This window comes from Myotis daubentonii, chromosome X (assembly GCF_963259705.1).
Source record: "Myotis daubentonii chromosome X, mMyoDau2.1, whole genome shotgun sequence".
In the NCBI taxonomy this organism is placed as follows: Eukaryota; Metazoa; Chordata; class Mammalia; order Chiroptera; family Vespertilionidae; genus Myotis; species Myotis daubentonii.
Window position 1 is genome coordinate 1,177,471 of NC_081861.1, and position 12,056 is coordinate 1,189,526.

Genomic DNA, 12,056 nt, shown 5'->3' on the forward strand with positions numbered 1-12,056 from the left:
CACGCTCTCTGAAAAGCAATGCATGGGTGGACCTTGAGAACATTATGCAAAGTGAAATAAGTCAGTCAGAAAAAGTTTGGAACTATAGGATTCCACTCAGATGTGGGATATAAAACTGAAACTCGTGAACACAAACAGCAGAGTGGTGTTGCCAGAGGGAGGGGGGTGGGGGGAGAAGGGGGTCCTAATATGAGGGGACAGGAGAAGATCTGACTTCGGGTGGTAGCACCTGGTCCTAGACACAGATTTTGCACATTAGTAATCCACACCTGAAACCTGTATGTTCATGGTGACTAATGCCACCCCAATGAAGTAAAAAAGGGGCCCTTGATGACCTGTCTTCCCTAAGGAGGCCCTTGTTGGCTTCGGCGTTGCTTGTCGGTACGGACCGGCTTTTGTTTCCATCCCATCAGACTAGCTCGACCTTCTAGTTCAATCTAAAAAGACTGTGTCTTTGGTGGGCTAACGGGGTAGGTCGCTGGAGTGCATTTCTGGTCAGTTTGCGGCTCTTTCTGAGAAACTCAAACCGTGGCAGCAGATGACCCGACCAGACTGTTCTCTGGGCCTTTTCCAGTTGGCAAAGGACTCTAAAACCCGGTCCTGGGAGAAACAGGTCACAATGCCTATTCTTTTTTGTAAATATGTTTTTTATTGATTTTTAGAGAGAGGAAGTGAGAGGGATATAGAAACATTGATGAGAGAGAAACATCATGGATCGGCTGCCTCCTGCACAGCCCCACACTGAGGATTGAGCCTGCAACCCAGGCATATGCCCTTGACCAGACATCGAACCGTGACCTCCTGGTTCATAGGTCAAGGCTCAACCACTGAGCCACACCAGCCAGGCCATAACACCTATTCTTGAGCAAGGAGAAGAAACCATGAGGGAAAACCAGCCTACGTAGATGACAGAGGCAGGCTTTATTTTGCCTTTAATCAAACCTTCTGCAACAGTGCACTTTCAAATACCAGATCGAAGAGTTTGCCCAACTGTGAGAAATGGCACTATAATATAAAGTTTCCCATTAAAAAAAAACACGAAAAACATTGTTAAAAAAGATTAAAAACCTCATTTCCGAATGTGCTTTACATATTGAAGCATCCACAACAGTTAAATAACATTTACACTAAATGAATATCCTAGTAGTACTGTGCTGCTTTAGAAGAAAACATTTATATTGGCTTTGCCATATACTATGTTATTTAATGACCGATGCAATACTTATTATGATATGACCTTTATTGTGCTTAGGTAAGCGCCAAGCATTTGGACAGGAGCTGTAGCAAAACCGAATTTCTGTTGTGGGAAGTTAAAAGAGAACACGACAAAGACAGCCCGGCAGAAGTGGTTGGATGAGATAATGTTTGAAGCCAGCCCCACCGAATGTTCTTCACCTGAGCGCATCGCATTCCTGTCTGAGGCAAAAGGCCTCCTTTCCTTGAGAAGAGCAGGAAGAAAGACCAGTGCTTGCTGCGCTTCGATGGCTTTGGGAACATTCCTTTGCCTTCTGGTAAAGTTTACTGAGGTGTCACAACAGAGAATGGCACTCACTGGGAAACACTGGTACCGGGGACAAGGTGATTCATTGTTCTTGGCATTTTAGAGTAAATCCCAACCCCTGTCTGAAGAATTAATTCATCTGAAGAAATAAGGGAACTAGAGGGCCTCCTGGAATTAATAATGCTTTCAGTGAAAATCACACATCCTATATAATAAAAGCCCAATATGCTAAGTGTCTGGTCATCCGGTTGGCCGTTCAACCAAACAAAGCGTAATATGCTAATGACATAATAAGGCCACTCAACCGCTCACTATGATGTGCACTGACCACCAGGGGGCAGACAGTTGACCAGTTGACCAGTCGCTATGACGTGCACTGACCACCAGGGGCAGACACTCCAACCGGTAGGTTAGCTTGCTGCTGGGGTCCAGCCGATCAGGACTGAGCGAGATGGGCCAGACATGCCCTGGAGCCTTCCTGTGGTCCCTCCCCAGCTGGCCAACCTCCTGTGTCCCTCCCCGGCCCCGACTGTGCACCAGGGGGGTCCCTCGGCCTGGCCTGCACCCTCTCACAATCCCGGACCCCTTGGGGGATGTCGGAGAGCCAGTTTTGGCCCGATCCCACAGGCCAGGCCGAGGTACCCCACTGGTGCACGAATTCGTGCACCGGGCCTCTAGTTCCTTTCATAAAAAAGCATAACTGCTTGACTGGCATGACTCAGTGGTTGAACATCAACCTATGAACCAGGAGGTTCAATTCCCGGTCAGGGCACATGCCTGGTTGTGGGCTCGATCCCCAGTGTGGGGCGTGTAGGAGGCAGCCGGTCCATGATTCTCTCTCATCATCGGTGTTCCCATCTCTCTCTCCCTCTCACTTCCTCTCTGAAATCGATAAAAACATATTTTAAAGAAAGAGGGGATGGGACCCCGAGAAGGTACCAGCTGCTCAGCCTTTGAAGGCCCTCAGACAGGCCTTATTATTGCAGACATTTAAGTGCGAATCGACTGGACTAGAAATTCATGGGAAACTTCGCTTTGGCATTTCCTGACTGGTAGTCTATTTAAACATCCAAATCCAACAGTGTATCAGGTTCTTTCTCAGACTCCAAACTGCTTAAAACCATCAAATTACCGTAGAAGCTCTTTTAGGAAACATCCAAGTTCTAAAAATACGCTGTTCCCGAATCTGACTACTAATTTCACATCCTCTCAAAAAAGCAAAACAGTAAATCAAGTTGCAGTTTTCCAGTACCAGCTCCGGGGCAGAGAGAAAAACTCTAACCCTGCCTCTCCCTGAGCAGTAAAGAATGATAATACAGGCGCCAGTGAAACAAAATATAGGAGTCCAGACACCGGTTTCTTTCTAATGCAATATTTGAAAATGTTACTGGATCCATGATAAAAATCTACTTATAAATTAATCATATAAAACTGCTAAATTTGATTCCCGGTCAGAGCACATGCCCAGAGCATGGGCTTGATCCCCAGTAGGGGGCGTGCAAGAGGCAACTGATTGGTGATGTTTCTCTATCATTAATGTTTCTCTCTCTCTCTCTCTCTCTCTCTCTCTCTTTCTCTCTCTCTCTCTCTCTTTCTCTCTCAAAATCAATAAAAACAGTAAAAAAATAAAAGAGCTAAATTAAAGTTTCATTAATCTAATAACTAATTACATTTTTAGAAAACATGATTTCAGGGCTTCCCACAGAAATCATGTGAACCAGGTGGGGTCTCACCCTTACTCTGAGACAGCAGTGAACGCTAAAAGCTGCTCCGAGGTATGACAGATGGTGGGTGAATGTTTAAAATTCAGTTGTCAGAGTTTGGCAGGGTGAGAGATAAATGTGTCACTTAACAATGTTTTATGACACTGTTGACTTATAAAATAAACATTTATTCTGTAATAGGAACATTTCCACAAGAAAGTGAGAAGACTGAGAATTACCAGGAAATAAAATTTGCAAAATGCTTTTTGTCTAAAAAACATACACCACACCTCCTCTTGATTTTTCAGCCCATCAAAGAAATATCCATCATGTGACCATCCCATGGGTCACATGCAAGTTCCAAGCCCAAACTAGTTCAAAATATCATTAAAAGACATAACTAACTGCACTTTAACCCCAATTCCCGAGAAAGCCCAATTCATGAACGACAGGGTAACGTATCACTTGTAACATGTCACTATTTTATATTAGATTTGTGTCATCTGCACTCACACCCGAAGAATCAATTCAGGGCAAAAATCAGATTCCCATGAGGCACTGGGCTGAATACTGTCCCTCAAAATTCATGTTTACTGAATATGACCTTATCTGGAAATACAGTCTTTGTAGATGTCATTAATTAAGATGAGGTCATATTGCCCGGCTGGTGTGGCTCAGTGGTTTAGAGTTGACCTATGAACCAAGAGGTCAGGGTTCGAATCCCAGTCAGGGCACAGGCCCGGGTTGCAGGCTCCATCCCCAGTGTGGGGCGTGCAGGAGGCAGCCGATCCATGATTCTCTCTCATCGTTGATGTTTCTATTTCTCTCTCCCTCTCCCTTCCGGTCTGAAATAAACAGAAATATATTTTTAAAACTGATTCGTTCATATTGAATTAGGGTGGGCCCTCAACCCCATGCCAGGAGGCCTTACAGGAAGTCATGTGAAGGCACAAAGTCACACACATGCTGAAGAAAATGCCACGTGAAGATGGAGTTGGAGATGGGAGTGATGCACCTACAAGCTGAGGACTGCAGGCAACTACCAGAAACGGACAGAGGCGAGGAGGGATTCTTCCCTGGGCTCCTTGGAGGGAGCACAGCCCAGCCGGCATCCTGATCTAGGACTTCCAGCCTCGAGGGAGTACTTTCTGTTTTCAGCTGCCCGGTTTAGGGTGCTTTGTGATGGCAGTTTCAGCAAATTAATACACATGACAAGTTGTATTATACTAAAATGGATCCCTACATTTCACATACAGACCATCTCCATGACAGTGCTTTTAAAAATATTTTTATTGATTTTAAAAAGAGGAAGGGACAGGGATAGAGAGATAGAAACATGGATCGGCTGCCTCCTGCACGCCCCCTATTGGGGATGGAGCCTGCAACCCGGGCATGTGCCTGACTGGGAATCGAACCCTGACCTCCTGGTTCATAGGCCAATGCTCAACCACTGAGCCACACAGGCCGGGCTGCACCAGGGCTTTTAAGTTCAGAAAGTAGACACACTGGGCCAAGCTGGGCCAGGCACCGCTCCTCCTCAAGCCTCTTTCTTGCTTCCTACAAAATAAGGAGCGGGTGTGTGCCCAGTGGAACTGGTGGGGTAGCAAATATTTAGAGATTCTGGACCTATTTCTAACTATAGATGAAACCAGATATGTTTTACTGGAATTCAAATCAGAGAGCATCCCCTCCCCCCCCCCCTCCCCCGCAGTGGAGCCACTGTATTTCTTCTTTTGTTTTACTGTAAGTTCTTTCAACATGACACGTGTTTTGTTTCCTCTAAGTAACTGCTAATAATCTTTCTTGGAATGTCGAGTGTGTTACTGTTTTAAAGGCATGACTAGAAAAAATAAGACAGCAGGTGATCTTTATTTAGTCTTCTATAGGAACTGAATCCTGTTTCTTGGCAGCGTAAGAACGAGGGCCTCGCCTTTAGCTATTTTGGAATGAACAGGAATTGTTCCAATTTAATTAACGTATTTTATAAACTGTCTCAGTGGGATTAAGTATCAGTCAATCCCAGGTCCGCAAAACTATGCCACGAGGTGTCGCTACTTGGAATCCTTAATAGGGAACCAACATTGATTTTGCAAAACAAAACAATTCAAATCCAATGATGAGATCTGGAAGCTCAGAAAGAAGAATCATGAATGGTCCAAGTTCGAGAAGCTTCTTTTCAAGAGATGGCCAGACTGTGTTCCTTTTTTGGTGCACACCACAAGCATTTAAGTACTAAAGACATTTTAATGGGCCCGGCCTCGTGGCTCAGTGGTTGAGCATCGACCTATGAACCAGGAGGTCAGGGTTCGGTTCCCGGTCAGCGCACAGGCCCGGGTTGCAGGCTCGATCCCCAGTGTGGGGCGTGCAGGAGGCAGCCGATCCCTGATCCTCCCTCATCATGGATGTTTCTCTCTCCCTTCCTCTCTCTGAAATCAATAAAAACATATTTAAAAAAGTATAAAAAACCCCAAACCAAATAAAGCCCTTTGAATGGCTTCTCCATGTGGCAGGTGAATCCTTCACTGGCTACTTTGCTGAAATGGCCTCTGAGGTCTGAAACAAGAGCTGAGAAGCGCATCTCTGGGCTGGAGGTCACGATGCTCGCGGCGCCCATGCTGATTAAGCGCTCACCGAAGGGCGGCTCAGTTTGGATCGTGAGAACCAAGTGCCTCCCAACACTTCCCCGGGCCGGCCTCACGGCCAGTCACTGCAGGCAGGGACTGGGGTTCCCGCGGAGCCCTGTCTGCCCAATTCTGCAGACGTGACGTCTTGCCACCGAGCCAGGTGCGCTGGGAGGCAGATGCTGACACGGTTGACACATCTGTGAGTGTAGAAGTCAGAAGCACCCACAAGAGCTGGAGACGTGTCTTTCCTCTCCAAACTCTGAGTCTCTTCTGAGGTTGGAACAGCGTCTACCCAAGAAGGCAGCTGTCATTCCAGATGTTTCCGTGAGGTCTGAGGCTGGCATTGGGCAAGAGCTGCTGGCTGGCCCCGCCCCAGAGGCCAGCCTGTGCCTGCCCACCCGCCCTTCCCTGGCATTTCCCCTGAGTCTCAGGCTTGGGGGGCTCAGACCCCTTGTTGTATTAGTGAGAGAAAGACAACTTCAGACACCAATGTGGGCGTCTCAGCCTTTCCACGACAGGAGCCCTGGATCTAGAGGAGGCCAGTCAGTCTGAGCCAAGCCCTAGCCACTGACTGCACTGACATAAGCCCAACTCCACGCTCAGCGGCAGCTCCTTGCATCCATCGCACGGCCCAGGCCCAGCCTCCTGCGGGAGCCGCACACGGTGAACGCTTTGCATCATGGGCAGCAATGACAGCACAACAGACATGTGAATAGCCGGGAACAGAGGTCACGTGACTGAGATGAAGGAGGGTGGGAACGATCGGCTTCTGCTTTCTCTGTGCATCTCGACCTGCTAGCAACGGCCCTGTCCCTTCATAATGCAGTGCAACATTAGATCTGAAATGTGGGAACACGGTCCATTACCCAATATTTTCTTGGCTTTTCTCTCTCCTATCCTCATGCTTGAGGCACGATGTTTTCAAAACAGTGTTTAAAGCAGTGAAAAGTACCCACGGCTGAGATCAATGGGTTCCTCTAGTAGAAATACACACGCATGATTTTTTCCACCGTGTACTGTGCTCTCTGTCATCCAGCACTTCATTTTAGTTCTGAATCTGTGATGGATGATTGCCCACAGGCTTAAGGCAACTGACAAAGGACTATTATTATGGACATCGAGAAATGAACATAAAGTGAAATGACACGCTGAATACTTACCCCCCCAAAACGATAACGAAAAGGAAGACTTACGTCTAGTAGCGTGTGAAGATGCTGGTCTTGGAATACGCTGTGGAGAAAGTCTAAGTCCTTCTCGCTGCAGTCTGTGAGCGCGTGGATCTCTTCCAGGCTGTCCAGCACCTGTGAGACGGCTCCTGGGGGGACAGACAGAACAACAGCCGGCACACAGTCAATGGCGGACCAACCTGGGCCATCTGCGTGCTGCATTTCAGAGCAACGGGCTGACCGGCAGACGTCAAAGGTCAGTGTCCTGAGCGAAGGATAGGCTCACACAGAATTTCAGATCTTTCAGGATGGAGTATTTTTGCTGAGTTTATGTTCTGAACAATGTAATGTGTGCGCTTCATTTTTCAGAGTAAATCGAAGCTGGTCTTACTTGAATTAAGGAAATTGATCAACTATAATCGGGCCGCTAGAAGACCTGGGTGCAGCAAGCTATCCATCAGAGGAATGTGGGTTCCCTGGCCCTGTGAGGTGCTGGGATATTACAGGAGTAACACGGTGACCCTTTCATATAGGCCATTCCAGCAGGAACTGAAGGTAAAGCCAGATCTGAGGGACCAACCCCTTCAACGGGAGTCCCTGCCATGCAAAATAGGCTTCTTGGGACTTTTAAGGCTCAAACTTAAATTAGCAAATATCTCCATCCATTCTTTTTTCTTTGTTCACATACAAAGTTAAGAGAAGCAAGTCACCCTCAGTCCACTGGACCTTTCTATTCAGAACACAAAGACGAAGGGTAAGTAAACTGACTGACACTTCCAAACACCATCCTTTATAATAAAAGCCTAATATGCTAAGTATCTGGTTATCTGTCCAACCAATCAAAGCGTAATATGCTAATGATATGCTATGGCCGCTCAACACTTGCTATGACGTGCACTGACCACCAGGGGACAGATGTTCTAACTAGTAGGTTAGCTTGCTGCTGGGGTCTGGCCAATCGGGGCTGAGCGAGATGGGCCAGACACTCCCTGGAGCCCTCCCACGGTCCCTCCATGGCTGGATAACCTCCCATGTCCCTCCCCAGCTCCTTGTGCACCAGTGGGGTCCCTCGGCCTGGTCTGCACCCTCTCGCAATCCGGGCTGAGGGACCCCCCCGCCCCCGAGTGCACAAATTTTGTGCACTGGGCCTCTAGTGTTAAATATTAGGGCAGACTGTTTCTGCAAGGCCAAGCATATGGTAGTGCAGTCACTTTCTTTCAATTTCCTCTTCTGACCAGGAATCCTGAGAGCCAGCAGCAGGGAAAATATACACCAATTAGTAACAAAGTCTTTACCCTGCAATGCTAGGGAAAGTCTAAGCACAAGCGCCTTGTCGCACATGTAAGTCTTGGATCAGCAGTTTTCAGCGGCAATTTTGTCCCGCATTTTTGCATTTTTGGTTGTCACAACTGTGGTGGTGGGGGGACGGGTTGTGCTACTGTCACTAGTGGGTAGAGGCCCGGGGTGCTAGTAAACAGTCCACAATGTCCAGGACAGTCCCCCTTCCCTGGAAAGAATGATGCATCCCCAAATAGCAACAGTACTGAGGTTGAGAAACCTTGCTTTAGATGAAGATATGAATCGGGAATCTGTCTGTTCTGGAATGCGATGCTGTTTCTAATTACTTCTGTCTTGGACCTTATCCATTTGCACGCCCTTAGTGGTAAGAATGTAAATGGGTACCACTTTTCCAGAAAGCAATCTGGTAACAGAACAAAGAGCCTTAAAAATGCTCATGAGGCCCTGACCGGTGTGGCTCAGTGGATAGAGCGTCGGCCTGTGGACTGAGGGGTCCCAGGTTCAATTCCAGTCAAGGGCATGTACCTTGGTTGCGGGCATGAGCTTTGATTCGGTAGTTCCATTTACAGAACCCACCTTAAGGAAAAACAGGAAATGCAGAAAAAGTATTATGTATAAAGATTTTATACACACACACACACACACACACACACACACATGCCTAAGTGACCTTTACAACCAGTCGACCAAATGACCAGTTGCTATGACACTCACTGACCACCAGGGGGGAGATGCTCAATGCAGGAGCTACCCCCCGGTGGTCAGTGCGCTCCCACAGCTGGTCAACCTCCCATGGTCCCTCCCCCTGGCTGGCCAGCCAACCTCCTGCAGTCCCTCCCCACAGCTGGCTGCCCCGATTGGCCCTGATTGCCGCCAGGCCAAGGGACCCCAGCTGTGCACGAATTCATGCACCAGGCCTCTAGTTTATAATACAAAATGGGAAAAAATCTAACAATTAGAGAATGATCACATCAAGTACAGGACATCTATAGAATGGACTATGTAGCCAAATGAAAACTGCTTTTAAAGACTTCTAAGAACAGAAACCCTCATGATATGAAATTCAACAAAGCAGAATACAAAACCGCATAAATGGTATTTTCTCAATTATGACCGATAAATACATAGTCAGAAAAACCCCTGAATGAAATACACTAAAAGGATAACAGTAGTTATCTTTATTTTCCTATTCAGACTTCATTCCATTCTTATCTATACGTTCCAACTTTTCTCCACTAGAAAGCAAGTTGCTATATAAGCAAGTGCTTCTTTGCGGTACTATTTATTATGTTAGAGATGTGGGGCTTAAGCTATAAATCAAGTGGTTATCCACATGGAAATTACTGTGGCCAGTTTTATTAAAATTTGATTTTTTATTTTGTGATTCACACCCATGTATTATTCACAACTGGATGTGAATGTGCCTTTAAATCGTGGTGATGGGAATATTCTGTAGCCTAATTTGTATCAGTGTCAGCATCTCCATTATTATAATACAGAGATCTCATGTGCACTTCCCCAGGTTCCCCCAAAACTGTCATATAACGTCACCATGGGGATGCTGACACCACATTCATTTCCCTCCCCTGTCTCCCTCCTAACCCCCAGCAACTACTAGTCTCTTCTTCATCTATACCAGTGGTTCTCAACCTTCCTCATGCCGCGACCCTTTCATACAGTTCCTCATGGTGTGGTGACCCCCAACTTCATTGTTACAAATGGAACATCATTAAAGCCTAGTGATTCATCACAAAAACAATATGTAATTATAGATGTGTTTTCCGATGGTCTTAGGTGACCCCTGTGAAAGGGCCGTTCGACCCCCAAAGGGGTCGCGAGCCCCAGGCTGAGAACCGCTGGTCTATACCTTTGTCTATTTCTGTAACATTTCAAAGATGTTATAGTAATGCAACACACAGTATATAACCCTCTGGAGATTCATCCAGGTTGTTGCGTGTATCAATAATTTAATCCTATTATTTTGTTTTTTTAAAAAATATATTTTTATTGACTTCAGAGAGGAAGGGAGAAAGAGAGATAGAAACATCCATGAAGCGAGAGAAGCATTGATCGGCTGCCTCCTGCATGCCCCACACTGGGGATCGAGCCTGCAACCCAGGCGTGTGCCCTGACCAGGAATCGAACCCTGACCTCCTGGTTCATAGGTCAACGCTCAACCCCTGAGCCACACTGGCCGGGTTAATTTAATCCTTTTTAATGTTGGGTAGTATTCCATGGCATGGATGTACCACGGTTTGACCATTCACTGTTGAAGGCACTGTGGATACCTTTTAGTTTTGAATAACTACGGACACCAGGCTTTTCTTTCACTGTAAACATGAAATAGATATGAATGGGATAAAAAGTACAAGGCAGAAATCAATCCTCATTTTCCCCGCTGTTTCTGAAAAGGTATGAACACGTTAAGCGCCCAGCCTGTTTTGTCTTCCGGACAGAAAGTATAGTGTCAGTGCCCGGTGACTGACTGGGCGCTTACCGTGTTAATCTAATCCACTTCCTTCTACCTGCTCTTCTCAGGGCCTTTTCTTTGTTCTGAGTAGGAAAAAAAATCTGGAAATGAGTTCAAGGCCAGCTCATTCATTGAAAGCCTTGGAAAGCAAGAGATGATATGAAGAAAGTCCCACATGTTGCAGGGAACTCCCGACCCCAGCGCACCATCAACAGCAGAAGTAGAGGACTCCAGCTTTATGAAGCGACTAAAGCCAGTTCTAAACTTCTGGCCTTATGGAACGCCAATGACAAAAATATGAGTGAAAAATTTTTTTTTGTATATTAAAAAAATTCAACAGATAGTGTGGAAACCTAATAATCATTTCCACTCAGTTATTTTAGTGAAATCTTAATTTTCATTGTTTTTTTTCCCCCCCAACAACGCTTATACTGCTGATATATAATCTAGGTAGAAGTTGATGAAAATAGCCCAGTGCCGTGGCTCAGTGGTTGAGCGTCGATCTATGAACTAGGAGGTCTCGGTTCAATTCCTGGTCCAGGCACATGCCTGGGTTGCGGGCTCAATCCCCAGTGGGAGACATGCAGGAGGCAGCCGATTCATGATTCTCTCTCATCATTGATCTTTCTCTCTCTCTCTCTCCCTCTCCCTTTCTCTCTCTGAAATCAATAAAAATCTAAAAAAAAAAAAGATTAAAATAAAACAACCTTGTATCTAGTGAATACTAAGGCGGCTAGTGTAACGGCTGGGAAGTAATTTTGGCTGAACCAGATCAATGTATCATTTCTTGGTCTGTGAATTCCCACAGGTCTGTGCAATTCCTGTCCCACCTACACACTCCATGCGTCACCCTATGTGTGCACTTGTTCATGCTCCTTTTCTGTGCTGGGAAGTTCATGTGTGGATATGGTGGTTAAGAAAGAACTTGAACCCTACTGAGCCAGACAATAACCAAAGTCTTTACTGAACGGTCCTGCTTTTTGCCAGATGCGAGGCAGGAGCTTCCGAGAAAACAGGTGTGAGCTCTGGCCCAGAGGAAGACTCTCAGGCTGCTGTGTAGTCAGCCTGAAGTAAATGGGCACAGATATCAGTGAGGAGTTGGAGGAGTCTAATCTGAGAGTAGGCCCAGTGGATGGGCAGCTGGGAAACAAAGGCATCTGTTAATCTGCCTCCAGAAGGTGAGACCCACTGGGTGCACAGGCCCATGTAACCACTTTGAATGTCTACCGTTTCTGATCTGATTTAGTCTGGTCTTGTGCCCTAATGTGAGTCACTTAATCACGAAAGGAAGCA

General features: G+C 46.4%; 1 protein-coding gene across 11 annotated transcripts in view; it reads right to left on the bottom strand.

Annotated features, from left to right (window-relative positions):
* CASK (calcium/calmodulin dependent serine protein kinase) overlaps positions 1-12,056 on the bottom strand; it is a 277,352-nt gene that overhangs the window by 58,434 nt on the left and 206,862 nt on the right. For all 11 annotated transcript variants that reach the window (XM_059679502.1, XM_059679504.1, XM_059679506.1 and 8 more), the window contains exon 11: positions 7,022-7,143. In XM_059679502.1, coding sequence (XP_059535485.1) covers positions 7,022-7,143 — 122 coding nt within the window. The remainder of the gene's footprint in view (positions 1-7,021; positions 7,144-12,056) is intronic.